At 37.8% G+C, this 20,811-nt stretch overlaps 2 protein-coding genes across 2 annotated transcripts; one reads left to right on the top strand and one right to left on the bottom strand.

Moving 5' to 3' along the window:
* The first annotated feature begins 245 nt into the window (after positions 1–245).
* Positions 246–10,167, top strand: LOC310998003 (uncharacterized protein). The gene is made up of 12 exons (XM_083987887.1): positions 246–418; positions 1,058–1,210; positions 5,783–5,860; positions 5,949–6,038; positions 6,717–7,065; positions 7,759–8,041; positions 8,145–8,381; positions 8,508–8,593; positions 8,681–8,785; positions 9,095–9,288; positions 9,382–9,546; positions 9,768–10,167. The coding sequence occupies exons 1-12, from the start codon at positions 306–308 to the stop codon at positions 9,892–9,894; spliced, it is 1,980 nt and encodes a 659-aa protein (XP_083844013.1). The 5' UTR covers positions 246–305; the 3' UTR covers positions 9,895–10,167.
* A 1,136-nt stretch (positions 10,168–11,303) lies between these two features.
* Positions 11,304–18,871, bottom strand: LOC310997720 (coiled-coil domain-containing protein 63-like; the record flags this gene model as incomplete). Its single annotated transcript, XM_083987510.1, has 10 exons — positions 11,304–11,383; positions 11,530–11,646; positions 11,746–11,908; positions 12,984–13,058; positions 13,159–13,334; positions 16,859–16,885; positions 16,981–17,144; positions 17,240–17,421; positions 17,596–17,718; positions 18,761–18,871. The coding sequence occupies 10 exons, from the start codon at positions 18,869–18,871 to the stop codon at positions 11,304–11,306; spliced, it is 1,218 nt and encodes a 405-aa protein (XP_083843636.1).
* Positions 18,872–20,811: the final 1,940 nt, after the last annotated feature.

Below are 20,811 nucleotides of genomic sequence, written 5' to 3'. Positions count from 1 at the left end.
AAGGTACAATATGTAAGAAATCTAAAGCAACTGGCCGTAAAATCGTCCTAATATGTCACGGAGACTCAGGAATAATGTTCATATAACACACTGAACTCACCAACAACAATAGTACAGCCAAAATATTCGCATTAAAAAGAATATTTTGCAGACTGCAAATCATGTTGATGTTTTGGCATGTGGCACCGCCCACCGCGCCGTCTACAGTCAGTAGAGTCTCAGCTGCTGCCGACTGAGCTACAATGGCGGAGGAGGCTACGGAATCTAAAAGACCTCGTTATGAATCACAGAAACGCCTAGATAAAATGCGAGGCAAAGCGAGGGTCTACATAGGAGATGCATTTGAACGGTGGAGAGAGTTGAAAGCTGAGAGGAATTTGAAAACGGATGCAGAACTGGCTACTCTTCTCCTAGACAGGTAAGTTAAGCTAACTAGCATCATAGCTGCACGGGGATGGACCATAATAGATCCATGGGATGGACATTTCTAATACTTTTAACCGGAAGTAGGTTTGAAAATCGCTGAAGCAGCAGTAAACAAAGGAGCAGCAGGACTTCCAGGAAGTAGTGGAGCTTTAACTCCTTGTTTTTATCCTGTTTTATCCAGTGGGGCACTGTTGCACTTTGTTTGTTGCTTGTTGGATTGATGTTTATTGTTGTCCTGTGTCGTTGTGTCACCCATGTTGTTGGTATCTATGGGCTCTTTGCACACTTCAACTACTTCCTGAACTTAATGCTGCTCCTTTATTTCCTGTCTTACATTATTGGACAAATTGATTAATCCAGGTGTGTCTGACCATTGTGACTACTCAGACACAAATCAGTTTGTCCAATCATGTAAGACAGGAAATAAAGGAGCAGCATTAAGTTCAGGAAGTAGTTGAAGTGTGCAAAAAGCCCATTGTCACTCTTTTAAATTATTATTATGTTGTTGTTTTTGCTGCTGGCTGCAACGTAAATTGCCCTCTGGGGACAATAAAGATATCTTGAACTTGAAGCTGTGCATAGAGCCCATTGTAGAGGCACTCATTTATGATAAAAACCTTCATCTCTTTAGCTACATGGGCCCGAGCACCTCCACCCCCAGTAAGAGGAAGAGACTGTCAAGTATTGGAGGGGCATCATCTGATACCCTTTCTATCGAGGAAGGAGAAGTAGGCCTAAATGTAAATGAGAGCACCGCAAATTCCCCTGCAGAGCTACAGGAAAGGTAAATATAAAGCCTCACGATCCTTGTAATGAATGAATGAATGAATGAATGTATTTTATTTTCGAACATGTATAAAAATAAAAATAAAAGAAATTGTATGTAACTATTGTACATACAATAGATAGAAAAAAAACCAAACAAAATATTAAAATAAAGAGCTAAGACATAACAAAATACCGCACATTGTTCGAAAAAGGAAGTGGGAAGAAGTACAATACTTATTTTAATTTCCCACCCCTTTTATCTGCTCTTTGGTTTGCAACTATACATCCTAACTACAGTACATAATAGACCTATATAAGTATATACCATGTGTAACCTTAATAAATATCTATATAAATATATAATTACAAAATTAAATACTACATCATTATCCATATAAGTATATAATTACAAAAATATATTCTATATAAATATCTATATAACCAAAATAAATACATACTACATACATAACATCATTAATATAAATATAAATATATAAGCTATCTCCATAACTAAATCTTTACCCTCTATACCATATACTAAGTTAGTTACAATATATCAATCAACGCTATACTACAGTTTATATAAATTTAACCCTTATCATCCTCTATTAACATGCTTCCTCTTCCATATACTTGTGTAAAAGAAATTTTTTGTACCTTTTTTTAAACAGATTTATATTTGCACTTTGTTTTAATTCTGTCCCCAGACTGTTCCACAAATTCACTCCACAGCTCGAGACGCACATACTTTTCATGTTTGTTCGGACTTTCGGTTTCTTAAAATTTAGTTCTCCCCTTAGATTATAACCCCCTTCCCTTTCATTAAACATGTCTTGTATATTTTTGGGCAGTAGGTTATTTCTTGCTTTGTACATTATTTGCGCCGTTCTAAATTTGACCAAATCCATGAATTTCAACATATGTGATTTTATGAATAGTGGGTTTGTGTGATCTCTGTATCCTGTTTTGTATATTGTCCTTATAGCTCTTTTCTGTATTGTGCATATTGGCTGCAGAGTGGTTTTGTAGTTGTTTCCCCAGACTTCGACACAGTACAACAGATATGGCAAAAATAAGGAGTAATAAAGAGTTTGCAATGATTTGCAATCAAGTATGTGTTTTGTTTTCCAAAGAATAGCCGAGCACTTTGCCAGTTTTGCTCTTACGTATGCTACATGAGTTTTCCAGCAGACTTTATTATCTAAAATCACACCAAGAAATTTAATTTCTTCTACCCTTTCTATCTTAGTATTGTCTATAATCAATTCTACATTACAGTCTATCTTATGTCTTCCGAACAACATGATCTTTGTTTTGCTTAGATTTAATGATAATTTGTTTTTGTCAAACCATACTTTTAGTTTATTTATTTCAGTTGTGATTGTTTCCAAAGTCTGCTGCAAATTCTCACCGGAACAAAAAATATTGGTATCATCTGCAAACAAAACAAATTTCAATTCTTGTGAAACTCTGCATATGTCATTAATGTATAATATGAATAATTTAGGACCTAATATGGACCCCTGCGGAACCCCGCATGTAATGTTCATGTAATCAGATTTATGGTCACCTATCTGTACAAACTGTTGCCTGTTGCTTAGATAGCTTGACAGCCAGCTCCACCCAACTCCCCTTACACCACACTTTTCTAGTTTACCCAATAATATGCTGTGATCAATGGTGTCGAATGCTTTTTTTAGGTCCACAAATACTCCCACTGCTATTTTTTTATTGTCAATACAGTTTGTGATTTCCTCTATTAGTTCCATCAGTGCCAGCGATGTTGATCTTTCTGTTCTAAATCCATATTGACTGTCTGTAAGGAGGTTGTGTTTCTCAATGAATTTGTCCAGTCTATCTGAAAAAAGTTTTTCGAGTATTTTGGAGAATTGGGGGAGTAAAGAAACAGGCCTGTAGTTTGTGTAATGGTGTCTATCTCCGGTTTTAAACAATGGTATCACTTTTGCAGTTTTCATTTTATCTGGAAATGTACCTTTTTGAAAGGATAGGTTGCAGATGTGGGTGAGTGGCTTCACAACTCCTTCAATGACTGTCTTTACAGTTGACATGTCTATGTCATTACAGTCTGTAGAGGTTTTGTTTTTACATTGTCTTACAATTTGCCTAATTTCTTCCTCATCAACTGCACTTAGAAAAATTGTACTTGGATTTCTTTCCGCCATATCTTCTATGTCTCTACTTTGTGTTATCTCAGGTTCTTTTATTTTAGCTGCTAAATCTGGTCCCACATTCACAAAGAATTTGTTAAACCCATTCACCACATCCTCCATATTATTTATGGTCTTGTCATTTTCAGTGAAATACTCCGGATAATCAGTAGTTTTGGATCCATTTCTCACTATGCCATTCAGTACAGTCCATAAACCCTTGATGTTGTTTTTATTTTTCTCCACTAGTTTGTTATAATATTCTTTCTTACATACCCTCATAATATTAGTTAATTTGTTTTTATATTTTTTATACTTTTCCTCTGCCTCTATAGTTCGATGCTTTAAGAAATGTCTGTATAATGTATTTTTCTTTTTGCAGGCATTTTGTAGCCCCTTGGTGACCCACGGACTATTTTTATGTTTATGCATATTACTGTATTTCTTTATAGGACAATTATTATTGTATGATTCGTTGAATATTATAATAAATTTCTCATATGCTTTATCAACATCATTTTCTTTATAGACTGCATTCCAGTCCTGTATCATTAAGTCATTGTTAAGTGCATTCATGGTTTCTTCTGTTTTCATTCTTATATATTTATGGTTTTTGGTACTTTTTTTCTTGCTATAGTTACAGTAATATACATTAAAAATAGGCAGGTGGTCACTGATGTCTGTTAGTAGAAGTCCACTCTCCATGTTATTAACCAGGACATTAGTAAATATATTATCTATTAAAGTGGCGCTGTGTGAAGTGATCCTGCTTGGTCTAGTGATAGTTGGATACAATCCCATACTTAACATTGAATTAATGAACTCGTCCGTCATTTTATGTTTTTTATGACTTAATAGATCGATGTTAAAATCACCACAGAGGTACAAGTCTTTCTGTGTTGATTTTATGAACATACTTTCCATCCAGTCACTAAAGACTTCTATGCTTGATCCAGGAGATCTATATATACAGCTCACCGTTATATTTTTCATTTTTCCGCAACATATTTCTACTGTTATACACTCAGTCAAATCATCAACAACAACTGTCATTTTCTTATTAATTTTATATTCCAAACTATTATCAATATATATTGCCACTCCCCCTCCGCTTTTGTTCTTTCTGTTGATATAATTAAATTCATACCCTTTTAATTCAAAGTCTACTCCCTTCTCCTCATTGATCCATGTTTCTGATATGGCTATTATATTGAATGGGGTGTTGAACTGACTGAGATATTCCCTCATTTTATGGAAATTGGCATACAGACTTCTGATGTTGAAATGAATAATTGATATCTTCTTTACTTCTCTGATCTTTGTATTGTATTGATTTTCAGAGTAATAACGGCAGTTGATACTAATGTTGCTAAAAAGATTACTTTCTGGATCAATATTATCTTCCATATAGTGTGATTTGTGTTCAGTATAAACAAAAGTGTCCAGTTCGTGTGTCCAATGACCAGTGTCCATTTCTTGTGTCCAGTGTCCAGAGTCCGGTCCTTGTGTCATTTTTTTTTTTTTTTTTTTTTTACCCTGAGTTAGATAATGTCCTCACTTTGATATGACCCCCTCAGAATTTGTCCAGTTCCCCAATGTCTCGGATGACCAAGACCTTGGCTTCCTCTGGAGATCCCTTCAGTTTTATGAATATTTTGCAGTTTTGTGTCCAAGTGTTTTGGATTTTTCCTTGCTTCCTCAGGAATCTCGCCTTTCTTGCAATGTCTGCATTTTTTTTGGTTAAGTGCTCATTCAGAAAAACGTCTGAGCCTTTCAGTTTCCTCCCTTGCTTTAGCAACTGCATTTTATACTTTCTGTTTGTAAATCGTATTACTACAGCCGGTTTGTCTGTTTTGTTTCTCCGGGGGAGAGGGTGACATGCTTCGATGTTTGTGTTGTTTACCTCAATCCCTTTGGACTGCAGGAACGCTGTCACCTGTTGCTCCACAGAGTTAGCATCCTCCTCGTTCTGCTGCTCTCCGTCTCTTCTCGCCACTGCCCCCGCATATGACCGGGGCTTTATCTGCAGCCCGGTCACAATGATGTTGTTAATCCGGGTGTACTGCTCCAGATCCTCCACTCGGTTCTCGAGAAAGGCGATCCTCTGTGCCTTCTCCGTGTTCTGCAGCCGCAGAACTTTGACCTCCTCCACCAGGTCCAGGATGGTCTTCTGCTGCATCCTGACAGCAGAGACCTCCTCACCCAGAAAGTCGAGGGCTTTTTTGATGTCATCAATCTCCTCGATTGAAGGAGCTCTCTTCGGGGGCATTGCGTTTGTTGTTGTTACGCTGCCCGCAGGTAGCCCAGCCGGCTATTTTCTCATATGATTCTAATATGATTAAGGAAAATAATATAGGTTGAACATTTCCTTTTTCTACGATCCACGCTTATGTTGACAGTCATTTCTTTCCCCAAAAAAGTTTACAGGACTTTATTATCCAGGATAATGAGACCCAGACTATGGATGAACGTCAGATAAATGACCTGAGGAACAGTGTGTAAGTTTCACTGAAAATGCCTGTAGTAGTAGTAGTAGTTTGCTGATGTGCTTTGATTGTTTATATTTTATAATTTCAAATTTGACAGTGTTGATTGGGATGATTGTGATGAGACTGAGGAGGATATCGGAGGTGATGGCAGTCAAGATGAGGACTACGTTCCTTGTATTTGTGTTCGGTATGTTACCATTATTTTGATTCTCATTGCTTCATGATCTTTAGTAAACATTGTTACACTGCAAAAACTCAAATATCAATAACATTTGTCTTATTTCTAGTCAAAATGTCATTTCTAGTCAAAACAAATCTCATTATACTTAAAATAAGACTTATCACCTAAAAATTGACTTGTTTTTAGATCATTTTCACTTGTTTCAAACCAATTTTCACTTGACATAAGTAGAAAAATCTGCCAGTGGAGCAAGTTTTTCTTCCTTATTAGCACAAGTGAAAAGCACAAAAAAACCTGCTTTCACTGGCAGATTTTTCTACTTATTTCAAGTGAAAATCTGTTTGAAACAAGTGAAAATGATCTAAAAACAAGTTAATTTTTAGGTGATGAGTCTTATTTTAAGAGGAAAGAGATTAGTTTTGACCAGAAATTAGACATTTTGACAAGAAATAAGACAAATATTCTTGGAAAGATTTGGGGGTTTTGCAGTGAATATTACTCTGAATCATTCTCTCTCTTTAGACACACAGAAGAGTTATTCTCAGAGAACTAAATAAATATTCAAACAATGTATGTAATTATTGCTGCTACACCACTATATCCTGTAACTAATAAACTAATGCATTAGTGCTAATGTAATTAATGCATAAATTGCAATTGCTTTCATATGTTTCATGTCTACAGGATGGGTGGAGCATTGCAAACACCACCAGACCTTGACAGTCTGCCTGTAATAGATGCCAGTGAAACTGTACATGACATCCCAGAGATGGAGCCCGACCCTCCAGCAGTTGACCCACCGCTGCCTCAGCCTTCCTTTCCTTACGTACCGGATGTCATAACGGAGGACGACCTAATCGGGAAACGTGCCTCCATTGCATATGAGGACTGTCTGAAGCAGCTAGCGTCATTCCTTGTGCTGCCGCTCCAAAAGTGCCCTTACACGTGTGGTTTCAGCCAGGAGGAGTGTCGGCGCCGCGCCCCCTTTGAAGTGTCTATCACCTACAGTGGCACTGCAAGCATAATGGAATGGGTGAGTGGTTGTAGTCACACAACATTGCAAACTAGTAGTATTTCTGAGACATTGGAAATTATGCTTTCAACGTTGTTCATACAGCTCTGGAATAATAATAAAGAGACCACTCCAAAATGTTCTTAATGAATCATCTTCTCTACATGTATGGCAGCCATCGATTCCAGTGTCTATTGAACTCCAAACACAAGCACACCTCACTCTACTTAGCGGATCACCTGAACCAAATCATATTCATCATATTTATAATGAGGAAGAAAGATTATAAATACATTTTTAAAAAACACTGTTGCGGTTAAAAATTGGGATTATTCCACCAATTTTGATTTCTAAACTCTTCCTAAGTTTAAAAAGTAGCATTGTGTTGTTTTAAAATGAATATGAACTTGTTTTCTTTGCATTATACAAGGGTTAAAAACACCAGATTTTTTTTGGTTATTTTGACCTGTTGCCATTTTCTGCAAATAAATGCTCTAAATGACAATATTTTTATTTCCAATTTGGGAAAAATGTTGTCAGTAGGTTATAGAATCAGTGTTCATTTTACTCAAACACATACCTATGAATAGTAAAACCAGAGGAACTGATCATTTTGAAGTGATCTCTTAATTTTTTTCCAGTATATGTATATTATCATTAGCAGCACATCGGTATTTTGCAATGGCGAGTAAGTTGTGTTTTATTCATTCGCAGACCTGTCCTGTTGGCCATATCGTATGGAGGTGGTGCTCACAGTCAGCAGTGAAATACGGGATGCTGGCGGGGGACTTCATGTTGGCCACCAACATCTTGCTCTCGGGGAGTAACTATGCCAAAGTTGCTCTACTGTTTCGTTTCATGAACATGGGGATGGTGGACCCTACTTCATTCTGCAATATTCAAGACACGTATTGTGTTGATACCATCAGGGAATGTTGGGAAGAGAAGAGAGCAGAGAGCATAGAACGGTTACAAAACATAGATGTGGTGATAGTAGGTAATGTGAAGTTGTTGTTTTTTATTATTTTAGGATTCAGTGGTTTGTTGAAGTTCGAATGTGATGTTCATTGAAAATAATCCATTATTTACTATTTCAATAGCGGATGGAAGAATGGACAGTCCTAGGCATTGTGCCCAGTACTGTACATACACTGCCATGGAGAATGACTCCCGAGAAATTATTTCCATCGTAACAGTGGACAAAAGGGAAACGGAGTGGAGAAATTCTGTGGTCATGGAGAGAGAAGCATTTGTGCAGACAGTCGATAGGCTATTGGAAGAGGTGAAGCTTGTGGAGGTCTGCACGGATGCCCATGTCCAGATCTCTGCCCTAATGGGTAAGTATTGAAAGTTTGTTAGGAATCTTACAGGAAAAAATAAATAGTAGTCATCGTTTTATTTATTTGTTTGGAAAATCAACTGTATTTACCGTACATAATTTTCATTTAATTTTACTGAATCAGACAAAGGAAAGTACAAAGACCTTGGGATGCAGCACAGCTTGGACATGTGGCATGGTGCCAAGAAATTGGCCAAAAGGATCCATTCTGTAAGTGTAGTTTTCATTACAAACACTTTTATCATGATAATCTAACTTGTGGTTTGTTTTGATGACTGTTTTATCTTTACATCCTAGGCTGCACAGGTGAAAGGTCAGTCCAGCTTGAGCCATTGGCTGAAGGACATCGTCAACCACTTTTGGTGGTGCTGCAAAGAGGCAGATTCCTACCAAGAATTCATTGTAAGTTGTCATGGTTTGGAAACTACTTGATTATCATTTTTGGGAGAAAATAAAGGTTTTATTTCTAAGAAGAAAACGAGCAGTGCAATAACAATATGCTTGTGGACAAAGGTAAAATAATATATATCTGATTCTATAATTTTAGACATAAGCAGTATATCATGTACAGTGTGTGTGCTTGTTTTTGCAAGTAGATTATTTTACAGATACTGCAAACAAAAAGTCTGTATTTTTATTGTATAGTGTGTTCTCAAGAACTCAATTAGTTTGTGAAAAAAAGCTGTTATCTATATGTATATATATATTTAGGAGCTGTGGTTTGGACTACTACATCATGTCACCAATGAACACAAGTGGGTGCTGGGCAGCTGCCAGCATGCGGACCTGGAAACTGGGGGAACTCAGCAGTGGCTTGTGAGAGGCTCCATGGCACACGAGGCCCTCAAAGCCGTCGTTAGAAACAAGCGGTGGCTGAAAGAGGTCCACAAATACCTAAAATTTAGGTAATTTGACTGTCTCTTTACTAATAAGGATGTTTGCAAAGCTAGAAAGTAATTTACTAAATATTTGACAATGGTTGTTGTCCCCATCTACAGGTCCACTGCTGATCTGGAGTCTTTCCAGAATCATATCCTTATGTATGCAAGTAAGCGTACAGCATTTAGCCCATTAGTGTTTGAGGCCCGAACAATCCTTGCCGCCATGGATTACAATTTCCATAAGGACAGGCCGGACTTACTTAAATCGGATGGAGGCAAACAGTAAGTCAGTGCTCCTTGTTCCATGTATTTATTTTTGAAAACACTAAAAAACAAGTTTTGAGCGTTATACTAAGACATCATGTCCATCACCACTTTGACCTATTGCCCTCTGGGCGGCGCGATCAATCAATCAAATCCCACTTCTCAGCTTCCTTTCCTGAGCTGAGATATTCTAATTACGTTTCTTTCTCTCTTTCCCCCGCTGCTTCTATGAATTTCAGGTACAAGAGGCTTTACAAGAAAAATGCGAGGACGTACATGCTCTACACTGTGAAGGCCACAAAAACATATGCATACATCCCAGAGTTGCAAGCCAGGATTCTTCAGAAGAGACTATTGGAAATTTAAAACCATGTGGTCAGTAAAAGGAAGTCACCGTTTTTTGTTTTTTTTTGTCATTACCACAAGAGCAACGAGACATACAAATCGAGACAGCCCGAGATGTTAAAAACCTCTACTAAAAATAAAATGCTACAGTAGCCTACAATAATAAATATTTCTATGGACTACTTATAAATAATAGTAGCCCAAATAAGCTAGTAAATACTGGCAATGTAAATGTAAATGTAAATGTACTTTATTTATACAGCCCTTTAAAACAAACCTTTCAGTGTACCAAAGTGCTTTACAGTGGGTCATAAAAGATAAGAACAAAATAAAAAAAAAACAATAATGATGATAATAAACAATACAGGTTGGCTGTACCAAGCAGAATTGAATCAACTAAAAAATTTGACCAAAATAGAAATTGTTTTCATTGCCTTTTGGTTTTCCAGTCCATCAATAGTGGTGCCATATTGATACAGGTAATGCAGAAAGTGTGTAAAACTTAGTTTGGAGTCTGTCCTCTTTTCTTTCTTTTTTTATGAATGTCAAATGTACTTAAAAATAAATTAAGTTCTATAAAAAAAAGTTTTCTTCTCTCTTGTTGTCCTCAAAGCAAATAAGAATGTCTTTTTTTTTAGTCATTCATTCTTGACCACAGTCTGTTCTTGACCAATGGTTTAATCAGGACACTTCTTCTGCTGCTCACACAGTTTCTGGGGTGTTAACTGTGGAGCAACAGTTCCCCCTGGTGGACAGAGCGGAGATGATTGAAACTTGTGCTCCAGTCTCCAATTTACTTATAAATTAATCTAATGTGAGTCAGACTGTTTCCTAAAAAGGAACACTGACTAATTTTAAGCTATACACAATCATTATAATCATAATCATAATTGGACTGTTTCGGGGGGTCTGGGGCCGGGCAAAGGCCAAGCGTGTAGCCAGGCCCAAGGCCACACTGTAATACCATAATTTTAAAAAGCCTTCTTCTTTTTCTTCTTCTGGATTCAAACCAAAGCCTTAAATAACAAATAAAGTAGTCAGCACTCATGATTGTGTAGCCTATATATTACTTTTTTTTAATTGCGCACAGCAATTCTTGTGGGTCTTTCAAACCCAAGCCTCCCAGTGTAGTCAGTGTCATTTCCCACTGAGTTATCCACCTTTGTGTTGAACACTCAGGTCCACCATATTGTTATCTTACATTTCACATAACTGAAATGTTCAGCTACCAATTACAGCAAATACTTTTCATATCCGCTTATTATTAGAGAGCAAGCTCTATTAATAAACTGATCATCTAGTGTATCGGATCATTCTGTCTTCCTTACTGTAATGTACACAGAGTAAAGAGCCACAGTGTGATGCTGTAGTGTTTTCTTTATTGCCATCAAGAGTCTGTTGTGGTGTTGTAGTAAAAAGAGGACGATGCTCTACTTTCCCTCTGAACCTGCAGACTTGAGTGAGCGAGCAGTGGACTTCCTCGACACTCTTTCCGCAGCTTCCTCAACCTCTGTCACAAACACACGTGCAGTAAACAGTTTATTATTGAACAAGTTTGTATCCAAATATGTTATATACAGTATTCATTGTTTTCATTGGTAGAGATAGTCTTATCATACAGTTTCACAGAAAGAACAGAAGTGAAATGTTTCATACTTATTGGTAGCAGGTCAAAGTTGCCCAGCGGTGGTTTTTGAGGAAACGCCCCCGTCTCTGCATATTCTATTTTTATGGCCTCTATCAGCAGATCAACAATTTTCTCCTCAAGCAGACCTGAAAGTAAAGAGAAGGTGACAACAGGGAGTTTTTAAAGGTGTAAGGTGTGTATTCGGGGCCAGGTCTAGGTAGTTAAGAACGATCTGTTCCACCAACCAATGACATGTACAACGTTGTCCGCCAACACAGTGATGGAGTTTTGCATGATCTCAGTGAAAAAGCTGGAGATGGCAGACATCAGCGGGTCCAGCACCGTCTGAACTTCAACACACTGCTCCTCCAGAGAGTCGGCCAGAGAGCTGTACGTCTCCAGCTCAGACTGTATGACATAGGAACGACACAGGAAAAGAGAGATGAGGTGGTTTAGAAATCAGATTACAGGATTACAAAGTCTTAAATTTGATGTTCGTGAGATGTTGGTATGATGCTGTCACAATCTGCTGCTTAAAATCAGGAAGTCACACTGAGATTGATATCTCATCGCCAGTTAGACCTTAGATGGAAAATTAGGTTTCTTGCAGCTTCTTCTTGACACATCATCTGGGCACAACACGAGAGCGTTTTGGAGTTGTTGGGTTGTGTATTTGATGAGTTTGATGAGGGAAACCAAGAAATCCCATTAGCCTCCATAGCGTAGCTCTGAGCAGCTCACGGCTCTGCTCCACCGTCCTAAAAATAGCTTGCACCGACAATTAAAGGTAATGAACCTACTGCTACGACTATAGGGATTATGGCAATGGGCCAATTTGCCAAAATGTTGAACTATCCCTTTAAGGCACGGCTTTTCATTGATATCATATCGTCACTGTTACTTAGAAAACCTCATTTCATTCCAGGCAAACACCACCCTGCTGTTTTAGTTTCATAACAACTGAGATCATGGAGATACAAGGTTTGCACGGAAAAAACATGTTTACTGATTGTGAGTTCCTTCAAACAGATCAACAACAACAAAAAATAGACCAATAGTTATGAAACCATTAAACAGCCAATACAGCGAGTTTTGTTTGTGTGAGACTTAGTGTAAGAGATGTGTGGAGGATATTTAAGTTAACATTTCCATAGTTTCTAATAAATATATCTGAATATAGTATCGTTTTGAAATTCATAGATTATAGTTTCAGTGTTTGTGCACAATGTTTTTGAGAATGCTCCTTTAGTTTGTATTTAAATTACGTCACGTGCAGCTCAAGTAGTTTTGGATAGACCTTTGTGAGGAGGAATGGGAGCAAAAGTTTTTCTACCGCATGATGAGTAGCCTACCTATGTACGGAATTTAATTTTTCTTAAAGTAAAGTTCTTGTTTGAAACAGATACATCTCCTACTTTCATTCATGAATGAACACTTAACATTTTGTGGCCTTTGACACCATAAGGAAAACCACAACACTCACCTCCAGCTCCTGAAGCAGGCTTCCTTGCAGCTCATCCCGTTGTTCGTTCTCTTGCTCGAGGAACAGTATGTCACTCTGAAGGAGAAACCAACCACATGCATATAAATAAATTAAAAACTACAGCAGGTTAAACCGTGTCTGCCTCTAAACACAAGTGATGGGACCGTGCACTCGCCTTCCTCTTGTCGATACATATCTTCAGGCTGTTCTTTCTGTTGTGCTGCTCGCTGATGTAGTTGATGTAGGCGAAGTTCCTCTGTTCGGTCTGACTGACGACGTGTCCTATCTGACCGGGGTCCGTCTCTCCGGTCACTTCCACCAGCGTGCTGTGAGCCTGCAGGTCTGAACCGGCTGCAGAAACAAATTAGAAAAGGGGGCATTTTCAACCTAACCACCGAGCAGGTTTCATTTCACAGGGCTCCGAACCAGGTCCAGCCTAAGCCCCCACTGGGCCCCAAGCAAATTTATATTTTGGGGCCCTCTGTTACTGCCAATACTGATTATTGATCATTTACACACCTACTATAAACTTATTTCGCTAACCCTTTACTTATGTGATAATGTCAAGAAATAGCCAAGAAATAAAGATCAATACCATAATAATGTCAAGAAATAACGATTGATCGCGTAGAAATAGCCCATAAATATCAGTCAATTGCAGGGAAGGACTTGGTGGAGAAAAATTCTGGCCTTTCCCCAAAAATTCAAAGCATGAAAAGCATGTGGGATCCTTTGCCTTCATGAAAAACATGACAGAACTATGAAATTGACCGTTATTATTCGGCTATTTCAAGACATTACTACGCATTTACTTCTTATTTCTGGACATTATCACATACGTAATTTGCGGCCTGTAAATTAAAGGGTTATCCTCATTTCATTTTTCTAATCTGTCATTACGAATCACCATCCTAACTTTTTTTATAGTGGGGCGGATTAGCTAAACAATCGTTCACTTTGTGATAAAAGCATGACATTTGGTGGATGTGTTGGTGAATATGTTTCAAACAAATCTGGATATTGGGCCACCTCAAAAGCGCCCCCTAGTGGCCGTGGCAGCCATTTGTTATGCGAATAAATGAATGACTAATATAAACTGCCCTTTTAATAATACCAACTGGTGATGTATTGTATGTTGTTGGAAAGCCTGATTAGTCACCTTTACAACGAGGTACAGCTTGTAAGGATCGTGCATTCATGGAACGAGTAACGGGGCTAAACGTGTGGTTAGCGCACCCCAACAATGTGCATCCCCTGTGGGGCAGATTAGCTCAATAAATCACAAGAATTGTTTATTTTGTGGTAGAAGCACAACATTTGGTGGATGTGTTTGTGGATATGTTTCAAACATTTTTGGTTTTTAAGGACCCTTAAGATGTCTACTTAAGATTTTTGCTTGTTGCCCGGGTCAACTGATGTTCCATAGGGGGTTTTTTGCCAGTCATTTTGAATTTATGTCCGCACGAATGGCGAAAACACCAATTTTCATAACTCCTAAACCAGACATCATACAAAGACAAATGAACACACTTTTTCATATAATTATGACACCAGGAATCAAATGGAAAGGTCACTGAGATGGTAAAACCACTCTTTATCAGAGAAAAATGAACTCTCGTGTAGTATTTTAGTATAAATTACTCAAAAAAAAGTTCGGAAATGTTTTTTCAGTCTATAATTTCTCCCTTTTAATAATTCCGGTTGGTGCTGTCTTTTAGACCGATGGAAAGCCTGATTAGTCACCTTTCCAACGAGGTACAACTTGTAAGGGTTGTGCATTAATGAAATGAGCAACACAACTATATGGGTCATTCCATTAAATTTTTGGTATTAATTATTATAAATATTTACCAATTTATCGGTGTCCCCTGATTTTATGTCAACCCTGTTACCCTAACCAAAAAACCCTTGAAAAACAATGGTACATCTCAGATTTGACATGGTTGACAGGAGTTTGCATCATCTCTTACCCAGGATGCTAACAGCTCAGTAACAAGTAGCTTTCTCTCATCTCTTATGTGCTATTTTTGATGTTTTTTCAAGGTTAGACCGGGGGGGACAAGCATATAACGTCAACCCTGTTACCACTTTTTAACATATAAGTCTAAACAATTTTCTATTTCTCATAATATAATCGATATCTACAGGTAATTACCTTTCAAAGTACACAGTTTGCCCTTTAGCTAGCATTTATTTCAGCTAGCAATGGGCAAATTAGCTTGAAATAGTCAACCCTGTTACTGTCAACCCTGTTACCTTTGCAGTGTAGACAATAGAATGTGTGTCCTGTCATCTATTACTCTTGTCAACCCTGTTACCATAACTTCAACCCTGTTGTCATTAATTTGATAAAAATGGTTAAAAAAAATGGAATTTCAACTGTTACCATTATAATTAAGACTATATAGACTATATATAGAAAATATTCTCAATAATCTCTAATTAGAAATACTGTATATTGTAAAGTTTATGTCGGTAACAGGGTTGACAAGATTAGGAAAACATTAAAACTATAATAAAATATTAAATTCCACAGCCTGAGATGGCACAACATAATTTCTTGTCATTTTAAACTTTCTTTGATTCCTGGCTAGCCTACTTTAAAAATAGCAATTAAATATAGTTTAAATTTTAACTTTTCAAAGTTGAAAAGTTACCAATTTCATGGAATGACCCATATGTGTTGGAGCAACCAATTGATTTATACAAAAACACTACTGGAGAGTTCATTTTTCTCTGATAAAGAGTGGTTTTACCATCTCGGTGACCTTTCCATGTGATTCCTGGTGTCATAATTATATGAAAAAGTGTGTTCATTTGTCTTTGTATGATGTCTGGTTTAGGAGTTATGAAAATTGGCGTTTTTGCCATTCGTGCGGACATAAATTCAAAATGACTGGCAAAAAACCCCTATGGAACATCAGTTGACCCGGGCAACAAGCAAAAATCTTAAGTAGACATCTTAAGGGTCCTTAAAAACCAAAAATGTTTGAAACATATCCACAAACACATCCACCAAATGTTGTGCCTCTACCACAAAATAAACAATTCTTGTGATTTATTGAGCTAATCTGCCCCACAGGGATGCACATTTTTGGGGTGCGCTACCCACACGTTTAGCCCCGTTACTCATTCCATGAATGCACGATCCTTACAAGCTGTACCTCGTTGTAAAGGTGACTAATCAGGCTTTCCAACAATATACAATACATCACCAGTTGGTATTATTAAAAGGGCAGTTTATATTAATCATTCATTTATTCGCATAACAAATGGCTGCCACGGCCACTAGGGGGCGCTTTTGAGGTGGCCCAATATCCAGATTTGTTTGAAACATATTCACCAACACATCCACCAAATTTCATGCTTTTATCACAAAGTGAACGATTGGTGTAAAATATTGAGCTAATCCGCCCCACTATTACCCATAATTAATCTAAAATGTAACAAAATTCAGCTAAAAGTGCGTCCTGGGTTGATTTACACAAGTGAGAACATAAACCAATAGACAATGCATTTACTGTAAATACATCATCTGTTTTTGATCTGTTTTTTTTTTTTTTATGAACTGCAACAGCAATGTGCAACAACGATTAAGAGTTTTTGTGTAATTACGCAGATTTTTCTCTAGGGGTCGCCAGAAGCTACACACTGCTTTAAAAAGTGAATTCCTCTTTGGGGCCCCCTAGTGGTCAGGTTCCCTAAGCAGCCTGCTTAGTTCGCTCACGCCTTGGGCCGGCCCTGCTCTGAACTAACTTAAACTTCCTGTTTAGTCATGTTTAACAAAGATGTAACATTATATCACCAGGTTAATGAGGCACAATAACAGTAAAACCACGACAGTGAGTGAGCTCAGTGTGAGTCTGGCTTCTTACCTTCATCCTGATGATGCAGCTGGTTCTCTGTAACAATGACAAAGTCAAAACATGAGGTCATATCTGCTTGGGGTCAAATTAGAGAGTGGACCTGCGAAAGCTTTGATAAAGATTGATCATACTGCTCCTCTTGGAGTCTTTATCAAGCACAGCGTCCCGTAGCTTCGTCTCCATGAAGACGTGCAGTTTGGCCGCATGTTGGAGCTGCATTTTTTTGTTGATGAAGTCCTGCGTCCCCTCGCCTTTGGACTTTCCCAGCTCCTGAATTTGTGTTTCAGCTTTTGATCTATGTGCCGTATCACAACACAAAGCAACACACGCATCAGATATCATCACAAACTCAGCCCAACCAATACACTCCTTTCCCACAAGCCACTGCACCTCCTGGTGACGGCGTCGGAGAGCCTCTCCTGCAGCTGCTCCATGTAGCTTTGCTGTCCAGTTAAATGTCTCTTCAGCTTCTGTTCGAGGTTGCATCCTCTGACTTTATGCTCGTGCAGATAAGCAATTCTCTTACGGTAATGTGCGTTGCAGCTCATCATCTGATTCAGTATCATAGTGTCCTTTAGAAGACAAGCAAAGAATTAGATTAGATGATGATTTAGAGGTACTTCATGGTTTTCTGAGGTGTTTACACACAAGTCAGTTCTTGTCAAGTCGCCGAGACAATAGAAAAGGACATAAACGTATATAAAGTGTGTAATAAGTCTGTTTTGTTGTGTCATTAGCATCAGTACCTGGTTCAATTTGTTTTCTAAGAGGCGAATACGGTTGTTGTGGCGACGATGCCTCCCTCGGTTTTCGATTATGCCACCAGGAACAGCTGACTTCTCTTGAATGCTGCTCTTTGTCGCAGCTATCTGGAGGAACAAAACATACAACAACTCTGTGACACAGTAGAGTAGAAACTGTAGCCAATCATTACAGTAACAGTAAAGTATATGACGTGTGTTCAATACTGTGCAAAGTGAAGTTGAAAGTCAATTCTTCAAATCCACTGGCTTCTATATTTGATCAGACAGCAATCACAATACACTATTCTTCATACTTCTTCATTCTCATACACATTACAACCTCTACTGTGTCTGCTGTTATTATAGCATCATTACTACTGCACAGGGCCGTTGTATAGGGGAGATAGGTGATCATTCTAGGGGCCCAGTGCCCAGTGGGGCCTACAAGAAAAACCCCAGTAGTCTAATCTTTGTATGACTGATTTTTTTCTGCATAAGACCCTGACTAATACTCATAGTAATTCTGCATTCAAAACAAAGTAGGCTAAATAAAAAATGATAGCCTAATACATGCGTAGTCTAAGAAAAAGTGGAAAAGTCTAGGGGCCCCAGAATTCCTAGCAACGGCCCTGCTACTGCACATGCTAATTTTGTTGTGACTCTGACTTCTGAAACAAATTATAATATATGCATATCATATTATAACTTATTTCATTAAAGTTGAAAGTAAGAGGCCCACAATCACACATTTAAATGTTTTTTTTCCCCCCAATTCAGGTTTCTTTTGTAACTAACTTATCATTTTAAGATTTTCCGTTGGTTGTTCTCAATCTCAGCAGACTAATTATGTCATATCAGTCATCAATAATGATGTCTGTAGCCTACAGTATAATAGGGATTTAACGTTATATCCCACAAATCCAAAAAGCAACAAAAACAGACCTTGATTTTTTTGCTGCTACAAACACAAAAACAGCTGCTACAGTAAATCTCTCCATTAACTAACTCATCTGACCCCTCCAGTTAAATACACAAACAGCAGGTATCTCACTCAAACAAAAGAGATATCCATCTGTATGTAAAGGTCTGGAAACGTACACAAACTATAAACACTTGTCAAACTTATTCGGTAAGAGATATTCAGTAATACATCTGTCCAGGTGTTTACCTCCTTTCCCAGAGAGCCCAAGTCATTCTTCAGCTGGCTGATGAGCTGCTTATATTTCTCATTTTCCTCTTTGAAGTAGTTATATTCCTCCTCAATGATGTCTGCTGCCATGTTTTAACCCTTTCTAATTATATATCAACACACAGGTCCCCTCTTGACCCAAAGCAGATTAAGTTTGGTGTATTATTGTTTGACTTTTATTTCCAACATAAACATTGTAAGTGTCGTAGAATGTTTATTGACATCAACAATGGAGAGAATTCTTAACCATGAGTGAGTAAATGGTGCGTAATAATGACACAATAACAATGCTGTTATTGAAAATAAAAGTTATTATATGTAACTTTTCCTACATTATGATGTCTAAAAAATAACTATGGTGTATATTTTTTTGCTGTCCCAAGTAACATTTTGAGACATATAAACCGTGAAAGTGCTTTATTGCCTCTTTGGGCCTGAAACTGTTTAACTGAAACCACATTTGGAAAACAGCTGGTGGATATCTGAACGTGGGCCCCCTATAAGTAGACACACCTGTTTCGTTGAGGAACACAACAACAACAGGAGAGGAAGGCTGAAACCACAGGATCAACAATGTACACCACGTAGCCTATTGTGTGGTAATACATGTGATTTCCAATGTAGAACTGAAAAATGACATATAGAAATACAGAAAAAAAACATTGTCATAGGGTATATATAACCCTAAGTATTTCAATCTAGTAAAAAGTAGGCCTAATTAGTTTATTTTCACTGTTTCTGAAGTTTTTAAAGTGAAAAGTCAACAAGATCAAGTAGGCTAGCTACGTCCAATAATCTGCTTAAATCTATTAAATGTTTACACAGTGTTTACAAATGCTAGATAACTGGACGTAAGATATACTAAAAATACATTTTACATCTGCACAGAAACTGGCAGGCAGAGGTTTGGAGCGAGCATATAGACCCCAAAGAGTGTTTTCAAGTTTATGCCCCCTTGTGGTAAAATGTTGCTTGTTTTGGATAGTTTTCTGGACAACTGGGTAATTTCCAGTCTCCTTTGTTCTTTAGACTGGGAAAGATAACAATCTAATGACTGGCATAGGGGAAGTACTAATGCAACAGACAATACGGCACGGATATGAATGAAGAGAAAGACGTTTGTCGTGTCGGCTGTAAATCCACCAGAGTGTTTGTCACTGATCTGCTGCACGTTGACCTCTTGTCACTTTCACTTTTTTTCTTTTTTCGTGGAGGTCCAGTGAGTCACCCTCAGACTAGACACACGCATGCAAAGTCTTGCAGGCAGAGATATCAGATCACCGATGCAAGGTGAATAGCAGGGCGATCACTTGCAGGATTACTCAGAACTGTTTTCAATTAGACCATCTGGTTGTGAAATCATGGACATTTCGCATGAACACACCAGCAGTTTGTTTTAACCCCTCTTATGTGAAGCAAATACATGAATAATAAATAACTATAATGTAATTTAAAGCAGTTTAAGGACTATTTTTTTAATGTTTGATAATATAACCGGTATTCAACTATTGTAAATGAGACATTCAGAATTGTTTAAAAGGATAATGAATGATTGGCTGTAATAGGTGTCATCATTTCAAATAAATGAATGAATAAGAAACATTGAAGTATTTGTTCATTAGACTAATTTCTGCATTTTAGTTTTAACCTAAAAATGTGAAAAGTTTTCCCAAGTTCGTGGCAAAAATGACACAGACTTGGGGGAGTTTCAAATGACATAGTGAAGAAAAGGTTTTTTACTTTGTGTGTGTGTGTGTGTGTGTGATGCTGTTTGGTGGAAGGGTGTATGATTGTTGCTGCCTACAAAAGGGGTCAGACAAAGGTAACCATGGATACACCCTCTTCCTATTGCACAATGACAGATAACTTCCTCTCGAATGAGTCTCGCCTGTACTTTTGATTTTTGTGACATTTCAGTTTTCGGCAGAAGAGAGGCAGGCGGTGAGTCAGACCTCGGTGGGTTCATTCATGAGGAGACATTGGGGCTGTAATCTAGATTTGACATTCCCATTCACAGTTTATTGTGACAG

The sequence above is a fragment of the Trachurus trachurus genome, assembly GCF_905171665.1.
Source record: "Trachurus trachurus genome assembly, chromosome: 15".
Taxonomy (NCBI): domain Eukaryota; kingdom Metazoa; phylum Chordata; class Actinopteri; order Carangiformes; family Carangidae; genus Trachurus; species Trachurus trachurus.
The sequence above is the reverse complement of the archived record's forward strand: the minus strand, read 5'-3'. Positions and strand labels throughout refer to the sequence as shown.